Below are 27,993 nucleotides of genomic sequence, written 5' to 3' on the forward strand. Positions count from 1 at the left end.
AGATGTCCTAAAGCTCTTTCAGGTAACCAAATGCCATGACAATAATGAGGAATTCCAGAAGAACTTTACAAATGCGAGTGGGCAAAGAAGTATTGGTTGATTTGACATAGATAAGACTGCGTATTTAGGGAAAAATGAGCTAAACAACACCCAAACAATGCTGAATTCAAAACTTGCAGTTAGAGCTTGGAAGATCTAAGGGTCGCTGGTAGTTCCTCTGAAATCAAGATGTAGCAGCAGCCAAAAATACACCAAACAAATTTTGGACATAACAAAGTAAGGCAGAAAGAACACAGAGAGTAACCCTGTATTGAGTACCAGGTGCAGTCCTCATCCTGCATCTCAAGATGGGGGTAGTGGAATAAGAGAAATGACAGAAACAAGCAAGTAAATGGCCAAGAAGATGGAGCAGCTGCCTCAGGAAGACAGATGAAAGAGGCCAGGACTTTCATTTGGAGAGGGGAAGATTGAGGGGGGGCCTGAATGAGCTTTACAAAGTCAGGGAGGTAATGGCTAAGCTGAAGCAGAATATTTCTTTGTACTGGGACAGTGAACTCACAGAACTTGCTCACACAGAAGGCTGTGGTGGCAGAGTGTCAGCAGTGACAGAGAGGGATTTCTCCTGGACAGCAGGTCCTTAAATGGACAGGGATGTGTCCCTGAGACTTGCCCAGCTGTGCATGCTGGGGAGCATGAGCAGACTGCAGGATGCAGCCAGGCTCCACAGCTCTCCCTAAACAGCATTTTCAGCTCCACTGCTGGAGACAGCCCTGGGCTAGACAGGCAGCAGCTCAGACCCAGTAGGATATTTCTAATGTTCATACGATTCCCATACCATCTTTCTACTAGAGTCTTCCTTAGCTTAACAAGTAACAGGAGGTTGTGCTATTCCCATAGGCCCCCATGAGTACTTCAGAGCCACCATGTGGGACTCAACAGGATGTCTACACAGCTACTCCGTTTGGACCAACCAAACCCAGACATCACAAGGGCCACTCTCCCCTTCTTCATCCTTCCACTGCCATCTCCCCTCCTACAACAGCCGACTGCCTTGCCAAACTTCACAACAGCGACTTTTGAGAAGCAGAGGGGAAAGGTTCTGAACAGCAAATCCATCATCTTTGCCCAACAACATCAAAACTACAGCAATCGACTCTTGCATACAGCACCTTTCAAACCCTTCCTTCAACTAAGGTAGTTAGAAAAGAACCAACTCAGACTTGAGATAGCAGCAGCTATGCAAACCCGAAGGAATTAACACGGAAGCATTTGGGCACAAAAAAAAAAAAAAAAAAGGCAATAATAATAATAATAACAGGTCAGCTTTGAAAAATGCCTAACCACAACATCACTCTGTATAATAATTTATATGGACTCACTTGCCTAGAAGTGTTTCACGCTTGAATCTTACAAGTACTGCTTTCAGATTCAAAGCAAACCTCTAATTATTGATCCTTCGTTACACTGGGAAATTACCTCATCGTAGTTTTAAAGTTCTATTTATAAGTCTAATAATCTCATCATTGATTACGGTGACTGTATTCTAATTATAAATCCATTATCTCCTCAACAATGAAATAAAATCAATAATGCACGCAAATGGGAAAAAAAGGAATTTAAATGCGTACATTAATGTCATTTCAAGTAGCTCTATTTTATGCACCATCTCTAACAAAACTGTGTCACATCATTAGCAATAATGTGAAAAATCTTTTTCAATTAACAGAGCTGATTTGATGCTATGTTCAGTAAAGTGGCAATCCATTCCATTAAACACACACATATGAAATGGTTGCAACATCTATGAGCTCTATCTATACATCATAAATTCTCTCCCAATTGCTGAAACAGAAAGTAGATACATTTTCTATTTATGCTTTTTAAGCTTCCTTTCAGAAGCTACCACCCAGGGCATTTTGGTGATTCTAGTTGCAAGTAACAAAGAGCATGAATATTCGCCACATGCTCAGCTACTCACGCCACAAAACAACAAGGAGATGCTTTCACACTGTGCACAGCTTGACTACCTGGAGGACCACAACCTCAACATGCCATCATTCCAGGACACAGCTTATGGAGCAAATGTTAAATTCAAAGCACTTTACCAAAAATGTACGATGTTCAATCCTATTTTACACAAGAAAGATGACTGGGAAATCCACACTTGCATCCACCCGTGAAAATCAGTTCCTTAAACATGGTATACAGAGACTACTGCAAAAGACTTTCTCTCCACCAGCCTAACACAACCAAGGTCTGAGCTCGGCCTCAATTTATCTGATTTCTTTCTCTGCTGCATTCACCTCAACCACCAAAGCATCATCCAGCTGCAGTCACCCATAACAACCAGAATAGCCAGTGCACAGCAATGGTGGTCTCATAAAAGCACTCCTACGTCAGCTATATAGAGTCTTTCCCAAATGCTGGATGACAATTCTGAGCTCCAGCCAAAAAGTAAGAGCTATTCTTGTGATTTCTAATGTTGGAGTGGCGTGGGATACGCCAAATGACAATCAGTTCACTGGACAATTCACACTGGAGCATGTGAACAGTATAAATGGACGAGCAGGATGCAAAAGAAATGAAAATGAATTGAGTGAACAGAAAAGGTGATCCCAAATAAACTAGTTCAAAAGGCAAGTGTGGAAAATTTAAATTAAAAAGTAAAAAAAGGAGGGAATTTTTTATCTTAGTGTAGCTTATGATACATTTGCTGGATGAATGACCTGTGGGCCAAAAGTAAATCCTGTGGATTACCACTTGCACGTAATCGCTAAAGTTTGCTTGTCTTAAATCTAGCCCTGATGAGTACAGGTGAAGTCTGGGCCAACATTCTTCATTATTGCTTGTTGACTTCAATTGTCAACAAAGGCAAGTATGGACGTGTTTCCCTGTGAGAACTATAATAACAACTGCTTAGCCTAGAGCAGTGAAGGATCAAAAGAACTGTTTTCAGGTGGTAATTTGAGCCACAAGAGGGTCTGAGTCCTGTGAATAGTTACCCTGTCCCACAACTGTAAAACCAATACTATGGCAGAAGCGTCAAATACACAATATAAAGAGACATAATCCACACCCTCACCTAAGAAAATGCTCGTTTTCATCTTGTAGCCAATAACCTTTCTGTCCACTCTTAACATTTTTCCTGTCACTCTGATACATGGGGATACTTCAAAAAGTAACCTCATTTTCACCTTCAGCATCCCACACTAGGAGCAAGCTAGAGAAAAAGGACACGGAGGCTGTAGCGACTACACAAAATCAAGGCCTGCGTTTCTATCTGCATGTTTAAGGCTTAATTTCCAGCCCACACTTTCTAAGCTGGTCTGGTACCTGGCTGCTGGGGCAGGGTCTCGCTGACTGAACACACGGCGCCGGCAGCAGCATCATCCTCCAGGTCACATCCCTCCCTCTGCCTTTGCTGAGGCAGCCAAGTGCAATGCAAGGCACTGCTGCACATCCGAGGTGCGACAGCCTCGGGAAAGGTCTTTTCCATGGGGCTATAAATTAGGTTAATATGGGAAATCATTTAGTAATTTGGATCAAAAGGTTTCCTCCTGCTGTTCGGACTTGTTACAGAGAGTGACCAACACTAACTTTGAAGATTTTTTTTGTTTCCCCACTTCCTTTCCTTTATCCACTTCCTCTGCAACAGCAGTGGCACCAACACCACTAAAGCTAAAGGGAAAGCAGAAAAGCCTCTATGCATCCCCAGCCCCACCACCTGTCGAGGTTTGCTGCTGACTTCTGCAGAAACAAAATGTTCTATGTGGAATCTGAGAAATGTCCCAAAGCTCAAAGTCATCCAGATGTCTCACTGACACGATTTATGGTCAAAGCACTACATTTTAATTGTTTCATTACAAAATGTATTTCACGCTTTGTATTAATAAAAAGTCACTGAGAAAGCGATCGAGAAGGATTTTTAAAATTAATTTAAAGACCCACTTGGTGTGACGTTCAAAGTAAAAAAGTAAATGCTGAAAAGTAAATCTTGTCATTCTTCTGTTTTCCACAGTCACCTTTTTATTGCATCTTCTAAGCAAAATTTAAGTCATTCTTGCTCTAAACAAGCAAAGAGGATTTAAAGAAAGTCAACAGAGGCTGAATTACTCTCAGATGAATCCATCTGGTTTAGATTAGGTTAAGCAGAAGACTTATTCCTAGGAATTACAGGAAAGCTTGAATTATGACCAAAATAACTCAGATTTTTCACATCAAACAAACATAGCTTCTTTAACTTTAGAGTATATGCATCCATTTACACGTCCTGTGGGCAAACCCTCCCTCTCTCAACCAGGCCATAAACTTAACTTCAAATCTGTCACTACGCTCAGTGACGTACATTAGACTTCGGATAAATTTACAATTTTATATACATATGCTTTAAAAGTTTTACTTACGCCACTTTCATTTTTCCAGTGCTCCAACTTCTCTAATATCCTAATGGTGCATTTTTTTAATATATTTTTAAAGCAACTTAGAAACTGGTAAAAATTCAAGGAGCCACAATATTTTGCCTTATAACCAGTACCAATCGTATATATTCAAATTAGAAATACAGTGTGGCAAGGATTTCATTTTGCATAAGACAAAAGAATATGTGATTTGCAAAACAAGCTCTGTTTCACTGTGATATCTTTATAACACATGGCATGGCTACTTTACCACTTTTATGCAGTACATAACACTGCATACTAATAACACAGTCAATCAAAAGCATACAGTAAGACCTCTTTGTTCCACAATACATGCAGATACTTCTAAAAGGTGTACAGGGTATTTTCAGTGGTTTTTAATGTTCTGCTTCTAAGCCACACACACCTAGGAAGCCTAAGCTCCCCTCATCCCTGTGCTTCTGTATTAAACTGCATGGCAATGCTGAACACTGCTAACATGTTTTTTCATTTGAGTAGTAACCTTATATTCACTTGGCAGGTCTAGAATTAAAAACATCAATATAAAACTATTTATTAATTAAAGTTGTCAGCTGCCCACTACAAATCAGCTGTCTTAGCCAGAGTTATACCAGCTCCCTCCCCTCCACAGTGCTCGCTGTCTGGTCAGACTACTTATCACTGCTACTGGTGATTATTTTTTGTAATTTTTCACAAGCGGCCACTTGGGTAAAGCAGCTGATTACATCTTCACCTTTTGCACCTCGGTTGCAATCCTAGTCTTCCCCTCCCTGGACCTTCCTCTGGATCCTTAATTACTGTTCCTCTTCACAGCTCTCAAAGCCCATGGTTATTATTTTGGTTTGAGAAGCACCCACACTATGCTTCAAAGACACATTCCTGTTCAAAAAAATTTATAATCTATATAATGGATTTTCACACTTGAACTCCAAACATATATTAAAAATTTACGATGTCCTGCACTTCTGACCCCCAACATTCAGCCCAGAAGTGTCTTCACAACCATAAGTGACATTATAAGGTAATACATGCGAGTTTGGGGAGAGAGATGAGAAGAGCTGAAATCAAGACTTTTTTTTTTTTTTTTTCTCTCCGCAGACAATTCCACGACCACCACTATTAAAACTAACCATAAATAAAATATACGGATCCTGGAGAAATGTTTGTAGGTACGAAGTCTCCTGAGGTTGGCCAGCCATAGGCTGGGTGTGTTTTCACACCCACAAGGCACTGGGCACACGGCACCTTACATCGGCCACCTGTGTAAGGGTTTGCTCCGCGTCACCCACCTGGGATCTGCCACCACCAGCAGAAAGCCACAGGCACCTTCAGAGGACAAGGCGAGCCAAGACATGACATCCAAGACCAGAAGGACAAAGCATCACTTGGAGGTGCCTGTTGCTCTCTCACAACTACAAAGGAAGCCTCACTAATTAGCTTAGAGTAAACACCTTTTTGTCAGCTAAAAATAGCTGAGAAGAATCCCAGACTTTTTCTGTGTCTGTCTTCCCATCTTCAGGAAATTAATCATGCTCACTTCATATGCGGCACTGAGTTAAATCACTGTGAGGTAAGGCGCTTGGGTAATATTTTCCTACCAGGGAGTTCAGTGTTTGTTTCAAGAGCCCCACTTTGGTAAGAAAACAAGGCACAGGTACAGATTCCCAGTGAAACAGGGGTATTTACAGAGTGGTGAAAATAACTTCTATCAGAGTGTAAATTCCTCAGGAAAGACTGCATCTTTTCCATCTGCATTTGTGCAGTATCTTGCCCAAATGGGCACTGATGGCTTCAAGATGCAGTCATATTACATATTATAAATAGTACACTCAACACTGTCCTTTCTACTGCAATTCTTCTTGCTCCAGAATTCCTCTAGCCAGGACCAGCTTTGCTTCACAAGTAGATAGGAAAGGTTACTAAAGACAGACATCTCTGAAAGTATGTATATCCACAGCTCTCTCCTGGTTCAATCTTAAACATAAATCCTGCCTCCAACTTCAGGAAAGAATAGCCAAAATCATCTGTCTAACCAGGGTTTTTAAAGTAAATAAATAAATCAACTAAACTTTTCTAACAGGAAAGGAAGTTCAGACTTGAAATCAATAGAAATTGGGGAATCTCAGTCTTTCCAAAATTGTAAGATGAGGTGAGATGGGCATTGGATGAGAACATTCTGCAGTGGATGCTGTCCTAAGCGAGGGCTATAATAGCTGATTCCTGAAATCTCTCCAATCCTGTTTCCTTCGACACCTGTGATTCCTCAGGGGAAAAGCCTGGGGAAAGCACTTTCTGCCTCACCCACCCAAATAGCTTAATCAGACACAAGGCTCTTAATAATACAGAAGGCAGCAGGAGAATTTGGACAGACACAGAAAGCACAACCTGGGAAAGTATGCACAACACAGTCTTCAGTAACCACACTTGGGCTCAAATGAATTTAAAAAAATAAATTAAAAAAAAAAATAAAAAGGAGAAAACGACTGAAGCCTCGCTTCTCTCCAAAAACTGCTTCTACATCTAAATTGACCTTGCAGATGACTGGATCACATCCAAGCAGCCTCCAACACTCACACTCTTACAGTGTTTGTCCTTTTCACTAAAGGTCACTGTTTTCCAGGCTACTGCATTTCTTTGCACATTTCTAGCTCACACTTAAGCTCTGTTGCATTATACACATTTTTCATTCACAGGGGTTAAATGAGGCAACTCAGTTTTATCTTAGAATAATATGCAGTGGTTAGGGAAAACCACATCTATCAGTCAGCATGGTTAAGCAGGAAGAAATCTGGAGCTGGCTGTTAATGAATTATTTAAGACAAGAATAAGGGCACACAAGGAATGAGCAGTGAAATGGAAATATTTCTGCTTTCAGAGAGTGCAGGCTTCTTAACACAGCAGCCTTCAGATTTTCTTTTCTACATTTCTGTGATCTACACAAAATTTAAAAGACAATTAAAAAGTAACATTATATGCCTTACATTGTCCAAATTGATCCCTAACACATGGAGCAGCATTTTAAAGAAAAGCACTAATAGCCAGAGTTCCTCATAGATCTTGAAGAGCTGAATGGGTCAGTTTTTCCCCTTTTCTCAATGTAAAATCATCAGACAGCAATCTGACATCAGTGGATATTCACTGCATTTAAATGGGGACCCGTCAAAGGTTGGATGTATGTGCATTCACAAATTTCCACATGAGAGGAAAGTATGGGAGGAAGGAATCACGTCTCCAAGCTTTTTGTGGAAGGAAACACAACAGCCAGCCTGTAAAAGTAATATTAGACAGCAGCACTCTTAAATATTTATCTCTGATGATCTTGGAGCTCAACCAGCTGAAGCTACCAAGCGATATTAGGTCGTGTTTATATACAACAGCACATAAGGCATGTTAAATTTAAAGCCGTCTAGCACCAACATACCTGGTCTTGCAAGATCTGCTACAATGTCTTTAAGTGAAAATCCTGACTTATATTTGTGTATGTTTTGTCGCTACACACACTCGACTGTTCACTACCATGTGAAAATGATTTAGGAATAATCTTGGTCAAAACCAGTCACTGCATCCTCCTTCTTAGCACAGTCCCATAGACTGGTATAAATCTGTAATGAATGTGCTTTTAAAGGAAACATGAATCTCTATAAAGCTTTTTCATTTCCCACAAGAGTTACTAAAATATACACAGAATACAGGAAATGAACATCAATGCTTAAAATCCAAGTGCAATGACATTTACAGGCATGTAGCTCTGAAGCAACCTTGTGAACACTCTCCTTTACAGCAAACTGTTTTGCAGCACATCTAACCTGAAGATTAATGGTCTCCATCACAGTCTATCAACAGCATCTGCTGAACTGAACTCAGCTTTAGAAGTTCAGTGCTAGACTTGAGAGTCAAGTTCATCTTTGATATAAACCCATGAAGCTCCCAGAGTTCCGTATGTGACAAACTTGGCCTTTCATGTTTTTCTAAAGGGGTCACCAGGTATCTGACAGCCAAATAACACCACCTGCATGCATGAAGCTAAAATAGGTGCAAAAACATCTGAGGAAAGGATCTCACCATCTGAGACAAGAAAGCAAATTCCTTGTGACATCTGACAGAACATCGTTCAAAGCTCTTTTTCAGCTCTTCAGTGCTTGAAACATGGTTTAGAATACCATTAGCTGATCCTCTCTAAGATAAATATGTACACATCTCATATTTTATCTTTTTCTCTCTCTGCATATCCACACACATGTAAACAAAACTCAAGCATCTGACTTATGGCTACTTACTAGACAAGCCTGAGGCAGGAAGCTGTTCACCCTGGAGATACTCCACATGCCTTCAAGGTACTGCTGAGCCTGGATGGTGACGGAGCTCAGGGCACCGCTGAGACCACTGGGGGCCACCGTGACTTGAACGCTGGAGTTGGGAAAACCACCCGTGCCTTGAGACCATCCAAGTCCCTTCTTCCTCTCTGCCCCAGAGAAGAGATTCGGAGACTTTCCAGTCTGCCTGCCCACCTGCCCAGCAATGAGCGGCAGGTCTCTCTGGGAGGAGACGGTGACCATCCTGGGTACCACGCTGGTCACTGCCCCGGCGCCGGGCGGGAGGTCGGGCATCTCTGGGTAGCTGGTTTGAGTGAGGGTGTGCATCATCTGAATGGCTTCTTGCTTCAGCTGGTTCAAGTGAGTGGCGCAAGTCTCACATCTGCTCTCTCCTTCATTCCTGTTTTTCTGTAAGTAGTCAGGCACTTGAAGCTTGTCAAAAATTAAAGCTGATAATCGTGGGTCCTAAAGAAGTGGGGAAAGGAAGAAGAAAAACATACTGAGTTAAAACAGTGCAGAAAAGATAAAAAGAAGGAAAAATAAAAAATTTCTGTGATTTGCTCTTCACCCATGGAAGTACTTTAAATCTGTTCTGGTAACCCTCAGTCATTTTTCCCCCAAATACTCTAAAAGACTCGCAGGTCAGAGCAGATTAATAAACCATAAGAGAATTCACTTGTATTAGACCCAGCATGAAAATTACCATCAGAATCGAACCGTGGAGCTGTGGTGTACTCAGTAAGTACTCGTTCTTCTAATTAACTCTCCTTTTGAGACATCTAACGTGCCTGTGTTTCCCATGCTCAGGAACAACGTTAGTTCAGATGCTAAACCTACAAATATAATGTGTTTCAAATTCATACCACCACCTTAAACCTAGGCAAATTAGCCTTTAAAGCATTTCAAAAATTAGTGCATGACCTGGTAAACGTTTTGTTGTCCTCACCCTCAGAAATTATTAATCAAGTGGCATAAAAAACTGTTTACATGATGCTGCCCACAGCTGGCTCCTCTGCTAGCAAGGACCGTTATTTCTGATCTTTGCAACCCAGATGGTTGCAATATTCCCTTACGCTACAGTTGCTTTGATGAGAAATAGATTTGAGCCTACAGCCATGTGTGAAGGTGTGACAATGTGCACACCAAGAAGCTGATTTAAAAGCAACACCTATTTTGTTTCCACAGAGCAATTTCCACCCCCCATCCCCCTTGCTAGTTCATTTTAAGGCTGCCCAGATATTTTAAAACCCAGCTCTGTGTTTCCAGTTTAGAGTTACCTATCTCCTGAAACACACAAATGCCTTCCCATCCAAGCTTGCTACTGTAAAGATTAGTCAAGAGATTAAATCCAGCCCTGTTGTAAATCTGCTATTAAGACTAATGCCTTGCAGTAAAACTGACCCAACTTCACACACTCTTGTTGAGCTCTCTAAACAATTAAGGTTTTAATGAAATCACAGCACAGCCAAAGGTTTATTTGTATAATTATTTTAAGTGAAAATATTTAATTTGCTTGTTAATAATGAAGGCACACAAAGCAAGTAAGTCAGCCATCCAACATATGCTGAGAGCATCCCCAGATCAGTATTCATTTTTTAAAATGTAATACTTTACACCAAGCTGCAATTGCTCTCTAGGAAATGAATGACCTGTTACAAAACTAACTAATTCTGGGTTTAATTACAACACACATCAATAAAACTCTTTTAAGAAGTCTTGCCACTGGTACTTTTTGCTCATTCTCTTTCAACTGCGCTATTTCCCTTTGCTCTGAATTCAGAAAGCCCTAAAACACTGCCTGACTTCTGCAGCAGCAGCAGAGCAGAATTTATCTCATTTTCAGCTGCTGGCCTACTTCTGCAATAATTTTAAATCTATCTCACAAGACACAGCGTTGATAGAAACCACTGTGATTATATCTAGCATCACATCATTCTGCAGCAAAAAGCCATTAAAAAAGTTGCTCTTTCCACCATAATCTAAATCATTGTTTATTTACTGACTTTATATATATATATATATATATATATATATATATATACACACTTCTCAGGGTAAGGGAAGCTACTCCTGCTGCTGCCTGAACAATAAATTGCTTTCATATTTGTGAACCAGTTTACAAAATCTAGTGAAAGGCACTGTTTCATTTTTGCGTCTTCTCTTTATTGAGGTTTAGATCCTGGTAAAGATGCCTTTGAAGCTGCACCATTTGCTTACCCTCATGGGCAAGAAAATTCTTCCCCTCCCAGCCTCCCAGAAGATGATAATACTAAATTAACAAATATTAGTCAGGAAAAAAAAAGAAAGTAATTAATATTTTAGAAACTTTTTTCTAACCCTTCAGCAGAATGTGCTATTGGTTAGACTTAAAAAAACCATAAAGACTCAGTGCTGCAAGCACTATTAAGCCTCAGGCAAAACAAAGGCCACGCAGTCTGTCTCCCAAGAAAAACAAACAGCACCTCACTCCGCAGGAACTTTTCCAAGGGAGAGCCCTCTGAGCAAATTCTTGCCCAGGCTGACACACAGCATCCATTCAAACAGCCCCAGAACCAGCAGCACCTTCCAGCACTGGGCACCCCATCCATGGCCAGGCACATCCCTGGGCTCATTCCTTTGATCCAAGTTGGGCACACAAGGAAGCACCTGCAGGTCCCTGCTGCGTGAGCCTCATCTGGCAATGCTTAAAATTGCTATCAAATGTCAAAAGTTTCAAATAAGCAATTAAAGCGAATTACTAGGTGAAACAGGCTTCTCATTTAAAAGAAACTGCTTCTTTTGATGTAAAGAAAATTAATGACCCCAATTCTAGCTCCATAAACACAGTTTACAGTGTAAGGCAGATCAGAGTCAGGCCTGTCTTGCAGTTACAAGGAAATCAAGTGGATGCCATATTAAAGGAGGGAACAAAATAAAACAAACCAAAGATTTAAAAATTACACTGAGCAACCCATATTGAGTACACCAAATTTAAACCTTCTAATTTACTCAGAGTTAAAAAAAAGAAAAAGGCACCATCTCATTTCCAGTGCTTGTATTTTGCCAAGCATATACAAGGAGCCTTTGAAAGCCACCCATCCAGCCCCTATGGTCCCCATTTGGCATCTGTGGCCATCCTCCTGAGCACCTCACTGAGCTGTATGCTTAGATTACTTCTATTTTTCCACTCAGTGCAACAAAAACACCTGGCTAATGGTTGGGCGTGAAGGGCAGAGGAAACGCAAGTTACTGTTAAAAACATTAACCATAACTTAAAAGTTAAGCCAGCCCCATTAAAGAGGTTTTACTACCCCGTTAAAACGCCTGGTCCTGGGGAGCAACCCCTTCAGCAGCTCGCAGCCTAACAAGGCTGGGTGGAAGTTACACTCTCATGTTTTACAGAGGGAAGAAATAAAAGTGGAGCGACCAAATGTGTCAGACACACACGTGGAGGGGGGGAAGCAGTTAAAACCACCCTTGTTAGGGCAAGCCAGACAAAGGGGGATGCAAGTCACTGGAGGGACTGGCACAAAAATTAAGCATACAACAGACAAGCCTCTATTCCAAACAGTGCTCCAAAAACACTTTAGTCTGCTGTTCTACAAAGATGATGACTCCTTTATTCCTGCACAGCATAAATAAACTATGTTGTCTTTGTCACACCTACTTTCCAAATGCTATTCTTACCTTCTGAACAAGCAGGATAAGCAGAATACTGTGATTCTGTAACACTGATAGCTTTCCCTCCCGCTACGGAAACCAAAACCCTAATTTCAGTGTCAGCTTGTTAACTTTGGTATACACCATGAACTATTAGAAGGGTAAAACCCATTGTCCCACTAGGAACAACTGCACTGGGGAAGCCCAGCAAGATCAAGGCAGAAGATAATTACATGTACTTATATGAGCAAGAATTTTCTGAAACACCTGAATTTAGCACTGCTTTTCAGCAAGTGGTTCTTACAGACACAAGCTAGCCTGCAAACTGCTGCTGGGAGATCAAGCACACACGTGCAAATTGCCCGCGCAAGGCAGAGCACACAGATGTGGTCTCCAAACCCGTCCAAGCCCAACGAGGCGGGATGGTAAAGCTGGAAAACCAGGACTGCACTCCTCTTAGAACACACAGCAAAACACCCGTTTAGTTCAACACTAGCTGCGTTTAGCCTGGAGTTTGACCGCAGGCTTTATCTCTGAAACCAGGAGTAGGAAGAACAAGCTCAGATATGAAAACATATCCAGAAACTTGTAACAGAAGGAAAGAAAGAGCAATTTCTATTATTCTATTATTTTAATTCCCTCTTCCCTCTCTCATACCTCAACGGATGCACTGCCTCCCCATTAAATCCAGCAAAGACCATGCAGGGTTAGGGCTATGCAGATAACACCAATGTGCTGTATGTGGGGCACACAAACCAAACCCACATCTCACAACTGTAAAATACTATGGCCTGACACTGCTGCCCTTGAAAGTACAGACATAATCAAAGCAACTGGGATGTAGCCAAAGGCCAGTGGCTCTGAAAAGCCTTTCTACAGCTCAGGCACCAAAATCATCGCCAAGTTTTCAAAAGTATGCAACACCAAATGACCTTGCAGGAGCTGAACTCGCTGGGAAACCTGAAGCAGTCTGCCAGTGATACTGCCCTTACAAAACATAGATTCTTTTGAAATTTTAGCTCAATCTGTAGTTTCCCCAAGTATTTAAAGTTTGCAGTTAGATCATTTGTTTAGTTGACAACAAGTAATTGAGAGCTTTCCCATTGCAAAAGAGAAACGAAGATACAAGTTTAAATCTTACCTGCAGCTACTGACTTGTAACTTCCAAACTAAGCAAGAGGAGAGGATGCAGAAAAGCATCTGGATTCTCACTTAAGAAGTCCCTGAAGTAATACCCACCCACCTGTAACCTAATCCTTTCAGCGACAAACTATCCACAGAGTGCGAACAAATGATGACGAACAAATGATGAAAAGTCAAATTGCCAACAACCGTCCTCAGTAATCACGTGCACTTCTGCCTGGCACTAGTTTCTGCAACGCAGGGGTACCCGGGGCGGTATTCTGAATTAAATTCGTGATATAAAGAAAATTAAAAAGAAGAGGAATCACTGAACGTCACACTGAAATATATACTTAAATACAGACCTAGGTAAACAACATTTTTAAAGGATGCTTTGGGAAAAAGGAATGTACTTTCCCACTGCAAAATAATCAATGTTAATGATTTTTTGTCTTAATTGTCTTTCCAGATTTCTGCTGCGCTGCTTACAAATTAGTTTTTATCTTCCATGACATTGTGAAACATTCACTAATATCTTCTATATTGACAAATACTTTGAAGGCTGATGCTTACTTTCAACTATATAGCAGTCATTGTCAGAAAAAGAGAAGAAAAAGAGAACACTCAGCAAATCCAGACTGCTCGATGTAATCAAGGACAAAAACAGTGCTAATGGTAAATTTTTATTTCTTCTAAAAGAAAAGTTTCCAAGTAGCTGTCTATCTCAAGGGAGTGAAAATATGAGCTGTAAGTCTTCAAGAAACTCATGTTGTGAATTCATTCATTTACTGACCTAATCTTATCAGAATATAAACAATCAAAGAAAAACAAACACACAAAGCTTTCACAAAAACAGAATTCACCAGAAGTCACATCTCCTGAGAGTTAAGGGTCTTTGGAACTTGCAGTATATTTTGCTGTCCTGGAAACAAACCTCTGAATAAGCAGGAGAGCAACTTATATTTCCAAAGTAAGCAAAATGCACATGCATTAAAAAAAAAAAAATTAGATGCATTTTTAAGGCCAAATTCTAGTCGTCCCCGCTACCTGAATGTCTCACTTCCTTTAGGCTGAAGATTTATTTTAGCCAATGGACTGTAGTCCTCCTCCCTGCTGTCCACTAGCAGTATTTCTTCAAATCTCCAATTCCATTATTCTGTTTCTCACCACAACCTCAGGTACTGCACACAGACATATCCCACTGACTCTACCCTGCTGAGACTCAACCCAATTTCTTTTAATCTTTGGCATCCCGAAGAGCACATTTTCTTACTTATTTTATAAATATACTGCATCTCTTTTAAACAGCACCCATCTTTCTAACAAAAGTTAAGCAATACGATAAATCTGCTAAAAAACGTATGACCCCACACTAAAAATGGCTGCAGCATGTTTAGTTATTCTGCAGCCTCCACTGAACTCTATTTATTTCCATTTCCTGCCCACTTTAATGTACTTCAGTGGCCCACAGTAAAGTTAAAGCAATAGGTGTCTGTCATAAAGATGAATAGTGCTATTGGAATGCATAATACAGTGGAAAGAGGAAATGAGAGCAATCTGGTTTATTTACATCTCAGACTCCCATCAGCACCTCAACCCACCTCCCAATGGTTTCAAGCCGCCTTTCCTGTTATCTTGCTGTATAGTCCCCTGCAATGATTTGGCTTTTAACCTCGCAGAACCAGAGAGTAGGAGCTGATCTCCCACATTTGTGTCCATGAGCCGGCACAACATTGGAGCAAACAGCCACACAGTGTGTTTAGTGGCAAGAAAACAAAATAAAGGTAGTGGTTGCGATTTAAAATAATTAAAGACACAAACAAAACAAAAGACCCCGAAGAGATCTGCTATCACAGTTAAATTTAGATCAACACACAGGAACCTGACTACTTCTGAAAAACAGTAATTACTGTATCGCAAAATATTACTTTTAATCTCCGTTCTTTACGATCTAATTAAACAGATATTTTACTTGCCTTTGGAAAATGTTTTTCTTAATTTCATTCAATTTTAACATTTGGTGTATTCTATAAACTACACATCCAAACTAGCATGTGATTTTATGCTTATTTTTAATAGTGTACGACTTCATTTAAAAATGATGCCTTTTAATTTGCATGTTTATTGTTTGTTTTAAGTAATCCTTTAATTTTCCCTCTTGGGTCTGTGGCTTACTGTAACTTCACAATGCAAATTCAGTACTGTTTTTTTTCATATGAAAACAGCATTTTTTCCAATGCCCGTTGTCTTTTTTTCTTTTTTCTGCTTTCTTTTTTTTTTTTAATCTTCAAAGTAGTATCATTTTGAGCAGCAGCAAGTGTTTGGGAAAACAGGTGCAAACTCATCACCACATAATACTTTGGTGTCTAAAAGCCTTTGTTTGACTATTACTTTCAGAAATAGCCACTCAGATGAAGCTCCCTTTCACAGACAAAAACTTTTGTTAGAAATTAGACGCTTTTAAAAAGATAAATAGTTTTCCACCCTTGATTATGTCTTCCTTGAAACCAGAGAGTAAATTTTGGTCAGCACGGTAAATCAGGAGATCACAACTTCTCTTCCCCCTTGAAAGCAAACTGAGTGCTTACAAAAAGTGTTAGCATGACTACTCTGGAAACCAGTGCTGATATCTTCATCACATTGAATGCTACCTGCTCCACAAACAGCTCGAGTTCAGTCAGGCTGCTTGGATAACACTGCAGCTCTGAATTTCATCATGAGGACAAAAACCAGGGAGCAGCACTGGTACACAGAAAACATGCTGCCTTGTCAAAATGGCTCACAAACATCAACTCTTAATACCTTTGTATTGGGAACAAAAGGATGTTTCCACTATTACGGTTATTTAGGCAGCAACCCGTGTTTTCGGAATGACAGATTGCCTTGTGAGAGGGACTCCTTCCCTGATGAACTCTGGCTAGAGACCAGCAACCCGGCCCAGATAGCCCCGCAGCCCAGGAAAGGAGTAATGCCCCCAATGAGACCTTCAGCGTGTTCAAGCGATCCTAACTGCATTTGCCCCAGCAGAACCGTGCCCATTTGTATCAGATGGACCTTTAAAGAGGGAGCTCACGAACGTCTGGACACCAGCCACAGTGAAAGCAACTTTGGCTTAGAAAAACTGGATAGGAAAAAAAGTGCTTGGAGCACTCAGGACATCTGTATACAAATCCTACAACTGTTTCAGTCCAACCATCTGAATCTAATTAAGAGAACGCTCAGCGGCAGAAGTTAGGGAGTGGACACATTTTCCAAATGAACATCATTAGCATAATGTAGATTTAAAATCAACTATGAAAACCAGTGCTTGGCATTGGATCACCCCCTCTTAGTGTCTCTTTCACTTGCTCATTTTATCCATTATTTGTTTGGTAAATGAATACTTGAGGACCATACAGAAATGATTTAGCTTTCACAACCAAAGGGCTGCCCATTGTGCACTCTTCTTGCAAGCTACAAATTGCTGCCTATAGTGCACAGTTAGCACACCAGGCAGCCTGTCTCCAGAAACAAAGAGGATTACACTTATTCTTCATCTTAATTAAAGTGCCACTGCCTCAGTTTAAGTCTTTCACCAAAAAATTACTCCTTGGCTGAAAAACTTTGAGTTTGCATCTAAATTTAAGCAGTGCTGTAGTGGGTTAGAGTTTTTCCTTTTTCTCCTTGCTTAGCTTCACTCAAGGACAAAAAAAAAAAAAAAAAAAAAATAAATAAATACACAACACACCCCAAACAAGGATGAACAGAAGAGGAATGATGAAGTGTGTATTTCTAAGTCCTCAAGCACAACACACTGGCTGAAGAGTCTGCTCTGGTGCTTTTGCTTACCAGGTGGCACATGTGTCAGACACCACCTCCCTCTCCAAACCGCCCATCCCAAAGCAGCTCTCTAAAATGGATTATTTGGTGTCGTTTGTTTGGACTTTCAGCAGAGAAACTTCAGCAAGTAAATTCACAAATTTGCCATCAGCTCCCTGTTGGAAAGCAGGGTCCTGGCACCTCCTGTATCTCTGGACTTGGATGGAAGTAAGGCCTATGGCTGTCCACTGGTTTCAGCCAATGTTCATTCTGCTGGCCGCATCCTACATTAGAAAGAAAAGTTAAACATGCAGACACTAAGGGACATCTCCAGGTGGGGGACATTGCCCAAAGAATCAAATGATCCTCCTATGGAATCTCATTCGGATGAAGTATGATCTCAGCCATACAAACAGCAGTTGGAGACAGACCATTTGAGGAGTGTCTATAGGACAAAACGCAGTTTAGAAAACAAGAATGCTGTGGGAAGTTCAAAGGAGTGTGGTTTATTTAGTTTAGAAGAAAGAAAACTGAACAAAGTCCTCCAGTACACAAAAAGTAGTTACCAAGAGACTGGTGACCAATTATTTTCCATATCCACCTGGGAAAGGAAAAAAAAAAATCATCCTAAGAAAAACTGTCAAACATGAGAGAATACTGGTAAGCACTACAGAATGATGTTGAGTAATCTCATTTCTTCATGACAGGTTCTGAAGAGCAGCTGAGAAACGTCCATGGGAGGTGATCAAGAGACAGGGAGGTCCTATTTTAGTGAAGGAAGCTGGACTACTTTTTAAAGATCTGAAGATCCTTTTCCAGTAACGTATCTCTGGACAAACCTGTTGCTTGGGTTCAAGCGCCACAGACAGACAAAGACTATAGACTTCAAAATACTATTCTCAGATGACTATTCAGTAACCTATACTACCTTGCACACAGCAAGTGTCCCAATCATTCCTGTTTTAATTCCATGCCTCTTGTCCTAGTTGTGACCCTCTGTATCATCTTGAATAATTATTCTTCTGCTAAACACTCACAGCCCATCACCATGATGCCCAAAACATTCTTTATCATTAACTATACTACCTATATAGTCCCTTTTCAACCTACCCTTACAGATGAAAAGAACATAACTGTGACATTGCATTCCCTACAGGTTCAGGGGATAATTTTAGGAATCCAAATGGTATGCCTAAATTAGATGGTCTAAGTCAAACCACTCCTACCTGTCCATAACATTTTGGAAATAAACAACATAATCAAGATTGATTAAAACCTCAGAAATGAGAATTGGAGAAAAAACACATACACACACCAGAGAGTACTAGCTCCATTAAAGTAACTAGATCATCTCCTTGCAAATGATTCAAAAAAACCTCATTGCAAAGCCCCCTAAAAGGAGCTGTGAAGGAATACAAACTAGCCATTCCAAATTGCAAATGGAAGACATCTCAGGGCTGCTATCAGAGTACACCAGAATTTTTTATAACAGAATGGCATAAGATGAATCCATAGCTATCTGCAGGCTCATCTGTCCAGACGTCTCTAGACGCTCTGTCATCAACACATTTCACAGCATCTTAAAAAACTGTTCTCAGTAAACCTGCTGCTCCTCTGACCCTGAGACAATTCTATCAGGTTTTCAGGAGTAACAACAGCAAAACAAAAGATATGGTTCCCCCAGATAACCACATAGATGACAGATGGACAGAGATATCAAAAAACCTAAATATACACACTGAACAAAGAACAACAAGGATCAGTTACTTAAAAAGCACCTGAAAAGTTAAAACAGCCCACTGTGTTCTATGGCTATAAATTATGTACAAACTTCTCCTATTTCAATAGTTTCTTTAGATGAGAAGTTCAGCACCTAGCACCACAACATCATAGACCATGAACTAGTAGTAGTGTCATAGTAAGACTCTACATAGAAACATAGCAAGAACAAGATCATTATTAGTAAGATACTCTTGCTGGTTTTGTTGATCCTGTTGGTCTTCAACAGCCACTACCTGAACAGTATTAGATAATCCTTCTCTACAAAACAACTTATTTCTAACAGTCCTATGCCAGATCGATAAATTGCTTTGCATAAGAGTACTCTGGTTTCCCATAAGAATACCAATTTTTGCAAGCTGGCTGCTATCCTTTGATCATACAGTCTTGTAACAAGCCTTTCAACAACTATACTGCATTGTGAACAATAAAGCATGTATCCAGCCTTGAACCCTTAAAATACCTCACTGGCCACCAAAAGGCATTGCACATTTTCTACGGGACCTAAGCAACAAGTAAGAATTGCCTTTGTTGGCCCAGCAAAGCACACTCATGTGAGCAGGACACCACCAGTCCTGTGATTAATACCCACCTGCAATCCTGATGGTGAGAAGCCCTGCAGTGGTCCTGCAAAACCTGCAAGCTGGGCAACCTCTCCCCATCTGAAGGGCTGGTGTAATCAAACAGGAGCAACTCCCTTTGCCTAAGGTCTCTCTCCTACAAACATAAATCCATGTGGTTATGCCCACAGGCAGACAAAACACACTCCACCCATGCTCAGAGCATCTTGAAAGCCATGTTAATAGGGTTTATAAACTCTGCTACCACATGGGATATGAACACATGGCCAAAGTGAGCTTGTATCTGCCTCTAACACACATCCATGGAGACATGCCCACAGATGGCTGGCTGAAATAGCTCTGCGAACTCTTTCAGGCTTCTCACACACCAAAAAAAAGCCTTATCTCCTGAGACACAGACGTAATCAAATACCTGGCAACAACTTTCAAAACCCTTCAAGCCAGATCCTATTAAAACCAGCACCTAAGAGATGAAAGGCTCCAGCTCATCCCACCAGTCACACTTTCAGGGTTCTTAAACATTTATGGTATCTAACATTGTTTCTACAGAAATTCCACAAAAGTAGACAATGCCTAACATCATAGGATACGTTTATATTTCCATTCAATTGAAGGTACTACATAAAAGGATGTTTTTATTTTAATTTGTGTTCTGGGACCTTGGAAAATAAGCTGCCTCTTTCACCAACCTGCCTCTCCATTTCATAAAATGCCGATGAAACGCGTGTTTGTAGTTGCTGGATGATGAGTTAAGTTACATCTTAGTGTGCAAATTTGTCCCTTCATTTTAAAACAGTTTTTTAGCCGTAGGTAATGTGCTAAATTTGCATTAAAACACTAAAAAAAAAAACAAACACATCATCCAAGTTACCTTGTTATTATTGTTACAGAGGAAAATACACATTTAAAAGCAGAAAACTGTGTGTAATCATGCCTTGCTAACATCCTTATAAAATCTGACAGCTTGTCAAAGAGCTCCCATTGTGGACACTGCCGAAGCAGCTCCACAGATCATTAGAGTTAAAGGCCAGTGAAGATAACCATCTTGTCCGGCCTCCTGCACATCACAGCCCTGCTAATTTCAACCAGAAGAGGCAGAGGCCCGGATAGGCTTACTTAACGAAAACAGATGCTTTGGTATTTTAAGCCACACTCACTTTTTTTTGAGCCCACGTGTCTTCCAAACCCACAGTACTTCTGAAAGAATCATGTTTTTTAAGGTACACATACAATCAAACAGATAGGGACAGCACTTGAGGTGACCTAAATGCAGAGCTGACACAAACTGTTCTTGCTCCTGTGCAGTTTATATCAGCTGGACCAGAAACTTTACTCTCTATGGTCAACTTGAAAAATCCAAATGGTTCATTCCAGGACTCTCAGCACCATCCTGGACACTGTCTACTGGTAATATTTGATTTACACTTGCAGTTCTAGTCTCAGAGAAACCCATTATGCAAGATATGCTCAAAGATCTGTGTTTTGTTTCACAAGACTGGTGCTGTGATTCACAGGGAAAAGCCACACAGAAGGCACAGACCGGGATGTCACTGCTTCAGCTCCAACCAGCAAATAGTCACTGAAATAAATTAACATCAGCATCTTGTGGAAGTTTCTGCATGAGGAAGCTAGGCAAGTTTTATTCAAGACCACTGTCTCAGGAGCGATTCATCAGAATCCAAGGTAAGCCAAGAAATAAACAAATGAAAAAGGGACCAGCTAGAATAACAAAGCAGCAGGGCCAAGGCAGCAGCCACATGACAGCCAGAGGCATCTCCAGAGCAATCAGAACAACTGTCTGCAGATCTTGCCAATGAGCCAGATGCTGCTGCTGGAAGAAGGCTTGTGTTGATATAAACTCAGAGATGTGAGACGCTTAAAACCAAGAGCAATCAATCTTCATGATTCCCATGTGGCTGCCAAGCTTCACTATTATGCCACAAAGAGATGAAAACAAACTTCACAAAACACATGTAGATTCTACATTACTTCAAACTCCCCCCACCCTCCCCCTACTACTCAGAAACAAACCAGCAATTTGGGTGTAGCTATAAATGACCTGATGCTTTTCCTGAGTTAACAACAGAACCAGGAAAGAATATCATTGGCTAAACAGCTCACTGCACACACACTGCCAGAAAACGAATGAACTTATCATACTGTATAGGAAATTCCTATCTTCCACACCAATTAGTGACCCAACAGTGATTGATTTTATAATCCCAAACTTGACTTACAAAGCCACTTCCTCTGGGGCCAACTTTCCATTACCCAGCATGTGGAAAATTGCATACACTCAGTGCACTATGAAAACCAAGGAAAAATAAGTGCTATTTAAACCCCAATTCTACTGTGCCTTCACATTCCTGCTTTCCTAAGGGAGATGCACTTTTGACAGTTACTTCCTTTCCCTGCCCCAGCATCCTATCTCCACCACACACCAGCTGGGCACTCAATCAAAACAGAAACAACAACAGGAACTATTCAATACAATAGGATCAAAACATATCTAGGGACTAGTGCTTCGCCAAGTCACTGTCCTTGAAGAGCCTGCGACAACCCGCATCTTCCCTGTCATCGCAGACACCATTACCGAAAGGGGCTCCACTTCAACCTGAAGCACCACAATACTAAAAATCATGTCTTTTTAATCAGAAGCCACTCGGTGGCAGGCAGTCACATCTCAGAACTGCAGAAGGCAATGAAACCAGGCAGCAGAAAGGTGAGAAAATTAACTGGCCAACAACACAGGCCAATGTTTATCCTTTATTTTAATCAAGCTAACATTAGCTCCAGTCTATAAAACCAGAATTGCATTGCATGCTAACTACCAGTGTAATCACAGAAACAGCACCACAATGTGATTACTGGACGCTAATTCTATCTTATAAAGAGTTAAAGACAATCAAGTACATGTAATAAAGATTTATATGCAGTTTTCCACTGACCTGGAAACAGCTTCATACATTAATAAGTTAATGTTACTGCCAGGAACAAAGCAAACAGTTACATCTACATGATAAAATACATGAAACATGAGAGCCAGATGTTGGGTCCTTTCATCAAGGAAGCAATTATTTAATTCCTGGGAAAATATTTTCTCTCTCATTGTTCCATCAATACATAATATAGCTCATAGAAGACCCAGTCCTGGCTTCAAGGCCTGGTCTAGGCACGAATCTGCAGCATTGCACAGGGTCTCCTTTTCCCGCCATGCAGCTGCTTCTGAGCAGTAAGCACAGGACAACCAGAGACATCCTCAGACTGCACCCACATATCTCCCTGTTCCACGCACAACAGCACAGACCCCGCAGTGGCTGCAAAGAGAGACTGTGCCTCCCCTCACACCTCTCCAGGAAGGCTGGTTCTCCATGAATGACCATAACAAGGAACACCTGGGAGCTGCTTTCACTCTCCATCACAGCTGCTGCCCCCCAGCTCCCAGACATGAGGGGTCACTCGGCCACCAGCCTCAGTACTTGGCTCCTCACTCTAAGCACCACTGCTGGTCTTTGGTGAGTCATTTTGGCCATACCCTTCTCACCTGTTTTCCCTCCTCCCAAATGACAACAGCCATCATCTCTCACAGATGAACATTCAAGAACCACCATCAGCAGCCACCCAAAGATCATAGGATATCATGGGTTGGAAGAGACCTTCAAAAATCACCTCATTCAGCACTGAGAAAAGAAGGCTTAGAGGAGACCTCATCACCATGTTCCACTATTTAAAGGGTGGCTACAAAAAAGGTGTAGAGTTCCTTTTTACAAGGAGTCACATGAAAAGGACAAAGGCTAATGGGTACAAGTCACTCCGGGGAACATTCCAATTGGACGTAAGAGGGAAATTTTTCATTATGAGAACAATCGGTCATTGGAATAATGTCCCCAGGGAATCGGTGGAATCCCCAACAATGGACACTTAAGATTCAGCTGGACAGGGTGCTGGGCCACGTTGTCTAAGCTGTGAAATTTGCCAAGAAAGGTTGGCCCAGATGATCCTTGTGGTCTCTTCCCACCTGGTATTCTATAATTCTATGATGATTCTAGTTCCCATCCCTCTGCAATGAACAGGGACATATTCAACAACAGCAGGTTGCTCACAGCCCTGTCCAACCTAACCTTGAACACTTCCAGGGATGGGGCATCTACATCTTCTCTCAGCAACCTGTTCCAGTGTCTCCCCACCCTCATAGTAATGAATTTTTTCCTTACATCCAACTTAAATCCACCCTCTTTCAGTTTAAAACCATTACCCCTTGTTCTATCAGTACAGGCCTTGGTAAAAAGTCTCTCTCCATCTTTCTTATAAGCTCTCTTTAAGTATTGCAAGGCCACAATAAGGTCTCCCTGAAGACTTCTCTTCTTCAGGCCAAACAACCCCAACCCTCTCAGCCTGTTTTCATTGGAGAGGTGCTCCAGCCCTCCAACCATTTTTCATGGCCCATGCTTGGCCTTACCGCAGGGTGCTTACAGAGAGAATAAAGGTAAATATTTACACACTGGTCACATCCGTAAGCCCAGCTGGGTCTAGGCCTCCTTGTGTCAAATTCGCAACTCTAGAGCATTTCATGAATTTACCAAAAGAAATATATATAAATCACAAATTATAGAGTATTCTACACAACAAGCGATTCAGCAGTTCTACTAACTATGCTATGGACATTGTAAGTGAAAAAGCATATCCCCCCGTAAGGCTACTCTGAGGCTGTCGCTAGATAAAACAGCCAGACTCAGCCTGAAAATACCATTCATAAGGTACACTCCTGAACAAGACACAACAGAGAGAACCACTTAATAAACAGATTCATTAACTAGGAAACATCCCTGCAGCAATTAAAACTTTGCAAAGTACTACAATGTACACCTGGTTATTGCTCTGACATCTGCTTAGGTTTTCTACGGGTTTGTAAGTTGGACCAAAGAGAAACATAATTGGTTTATGGATGTATCACGACAAAAATGACAACAAGGTAACTGTTAACTGTTCATGAAAAATTGCATAAAAACTGAAAGCATGCATACTGTTTGAAATGCTTAAAATTCACCGCATTTTATAATGAACCATATACAACCAAATGGGGTTTCTCCTATTGCTGAAGAATAATTTTATTCTGAACTAAGGAGCCAATCACAAAATGAGAGGAATTTCACAGTCTGAACAATCACAGTTGTGCTGAGCACATTTTTAGGCATATGGCAATTTTATAATGGTCATTGGGGATGAAGAGCTAAAATTCCGTTGCAGACTCTGATTTTAAGGCATTTCACATAAAACTGCACATCTCAGGAAACAATTGTTAAGTGTGCAACCCCATAACATTACAGCCAGTATTCCATATATGTATACGTGACTACCTCAAAATATGAATGCTCTTTTCAGTACAAGGACCCAATTACTTTATAAAGGGTCCAAACAAGTAAAACAATTTGTCTGAAGGCATCATTAGAAGAAAACAAATATAATGAGATCTGTCTTAACTTTACATGGTCTGAGTTACCTTGACATTATGCAGCTACAATATGTGATCCAACATTCCCAAGTAAATGCCCTGATTACTATTGTAAGTCTGTCATTTAAACAGTTCCTTCCTGTTTAAAATGTAGAAAGCCAAATGCATTTTCCCACCACTAAGCATTGTGTAAGGCTCCTTTCTCTTCCAGCAAGCTGGCTGAAGATGGATGAGCTTCCAAACTGATATCATTTTTAATTACGCGTTTTTCTCTCATTACTAATTTCCTAAACATGTCTCTAATCTTGCAGTGAAATCTCTGAGCACAGTAGGTGTATCCGCATACATCACACTGTAGAAAATTAATATGAGATAATGATCAGGACTGCCATCACAATATAACCTGAAACAAGCAAGATACACTACAGGTGATATATACTCGTTACACTCATTTCAAGTGTTTCTGGAAAGCAGCTGTTAATGAATAGCTTCCCTCCCACATCCTGGAGACAATAATGCAGTTATTGGGGTCTGGAGGAAGAAGATGCTTCAAGCAACCTCCCCTTTGCACTTGACACCAGGTAGTTACAAGCTTATGATGCCCAATGCATATTCACTCCTTCACTCCCTTTCCCTAAAAACTCCATCAAGAAGCATTGTTTGCCCAAGGGAGAGATGACAATCTGCTCCTCTACAGAAGATAAGCACAAGGAGCCCAACTCCCTCCTGCCATCAGGGGTCTGCCAGCTCCCTCCACTGAGAACAAGGTCTCCTATTGGGGCTGTCCTATCTAAAAGCACAGGAGAGCAGAAAGCATTGGAGGTGGCTGCATCCACCACACAAGTAGGAAAGCACATGCCCACGCACGCCCCACGTACCAAAAGGGGTCACACACCCAGCAGCTGTCTGCATCAGATGCTCTTTTGGTGGACAGGAATCAGGACTACATATAGACCTGTCAGCTTAGGTCAACCAAGTGTCAGCCAATTATGCACAAGGTATCTTATTACTCAGGTATCTCTCACTACCTGAAAGACATTGCACAGCTAAACGTGTTGCAGCATTCTTTCACCACTAAACCAACAGGGCAAGGCAGCAACTTGTAGAGGAAAAAGAAAAAATATAAATAAAGGGGGGCGGCAACTGTCACCAGGCTTTCTCCTCAGCTAAACACATCACACACCAAATTCTTAAGAGAATGATGCTTTCAGCACACCAGCTGCGTTCTCGTCATCTGACACTTCCCAAATAAAAGAGGAAACTTATAGGAACTGTTCAGAGTGGCTGACATTTAAGGAATCAAATAAAGCAAAACAAGATAAATCACAAGCACTTAATAAGTTTGTATCTTCTAAGTGGTCCTAAAATATGTCACAAGTATGACTCTTCCTACTTACTCAAAGAAAAGGGATCACTGCTGTTTCACAGTCAAAAACATGAAGGTAGAGAGAGATTAGAAATATAGCTGAAGTATATGCACCAAATCAATGCACATAAAAACCTGTGCATACATAATGAACACCAACAGGAGGGCTCTGGTGTATATGAACGCAACTCACTAGTCTGTAATCCCATGCTGAGCAAAGTGCATATGCTAAATGAGGTAAGTATATCAAAAAATGTAATGCTAGCTGACTTGCCCTAGGTCGCTAGGGAAGCCTGTAGCACAGAGAGTGCAAGCAGGCTGGAGTTCAGATGTTTTACAGTACTCACACATACTGCCATGGAAGCTGGCTGATGAAAAAAATTACATGATTTCACATTTTCTTCTCAAACAAAAAGTCAAGAGTTTCCTCAAACTGCTACCAACATTTCATCCTGTTTTTCTACCTGTTGTCCATCTACTGATCAAGATCCAAAGGTTTAAATCCAGCCTTGACTTGCTCAAGGACTTGATGAAGAAATTTAACCTCCTATGAGAACACTGGTTCTTCTTGAAAACAAATATTTCTCTTCAACTAAACTTCAGTCATTCAGCAAAAGGAAGGAAAAGCTGGGGGATGCCCTCATTTTCTTTCCCACAGAGTCTTGAAGGGACCACGAAGAGGACAGGTACAAACCCAAGGCTCCACCAGAGCTTTGCTGTGCACCACCCACCGCCTTGACTGGAACCAGCGCTCACATCAGACTTGTGATAACGCTGAGCAACACAACCTTCCCCCTCAAGCGAGAATTAACTGACCACTGAACTCAAGGCAAGCCTTTCAAGTGACTTCACTGGGTTATGACTGGGCTCCTACTTTTTTTTTTCTTTAAATTCTGGTCAGCATTTGCTGACAACAACTTACCAACCAGAGGGACAGGTTCTTTGTGGGAAGCCGTTTCGGCTACCCCAGTTAATGCCTTAATCCACAGACTGAAGCAGGTCAGATTATCTACACAAATCAGAAACAATATTATGCTTCATAAGCTATTTTACTGCTTCAGTAAGGAGTAAGCACATTTTTATTTCTTACTATGTTTACCCATTACCTCACCAAGCAGCATTATTGTCATTAGTCTTTCTGAGGCTCTCCTAGAATAGGAACGTATAAAACAGGATTTCCTCCAGTTCTGCATACCTACTTACTCCAGAGTCATTAATGACACAGGACTGGATTAAACAAAGACTTAACATCAAATGAGCATTCAAAACAGGTGGGAACAAAAATTTATCTGCCTAGAACACTGCATCTCTGCTTTGTCTTTGAAAAAAATGCCAATAAGGCACAAATTGGCTTTAAAGACCACTTTTACAGGAATGTTTTCATGAGAAAAATGGATGAGCTACACACTTGCATGCGGGACATGTATCCCAGCAGGCTCCAAATCAAGTTTATAGCAGCTTTTACATAGCAAACTGCAAATCAAATTGTCCTTTTTACTGGAGATCAGAAGTAACTTCACTGCAG

General features: G+C 41.0%; 1 protein-coding gene across 2 annotated transcripts in view; it reads right to left on the minus strand.

The window, feature by feature from the left end:
* The window catches only part of KIF26A (kinesin family member 26A), a 101,757-nt gene that overhangs the window by 58,638 nt on the left and 15,126 nt on the right, over positions 1–27,993 (minus strand). For both annotated transcript variants that reach the window (XR_014184514.1, XM_082057370.1), the window contains exon 3: positions 8,696–9,196. Coding sequence is in view for 1 of the 2 variants with exons in the window: in XM_082057370.1 (XP_081913496.1) it covers positions 8,696–9,196 (501 nt within the window). In the remaining variant the exon portion in view is untranslated. The remainder of the gene's footprint in view (positions 1–8,695; positions 9,197–27,993) is intronic.

The sequence above is a fragment of the Streptopelia decaocto genome (genome assembly GCF_964273445.1).
Source record: "Streptopelia decaocto genome assembly, chromosome: 7".
Taxonomy (NCBI): Eukaryota; Metazoa; Chordata; class Aves; order Columbiformes; family Columbidae; genus Streptopelia; species Streptopelia decaocto.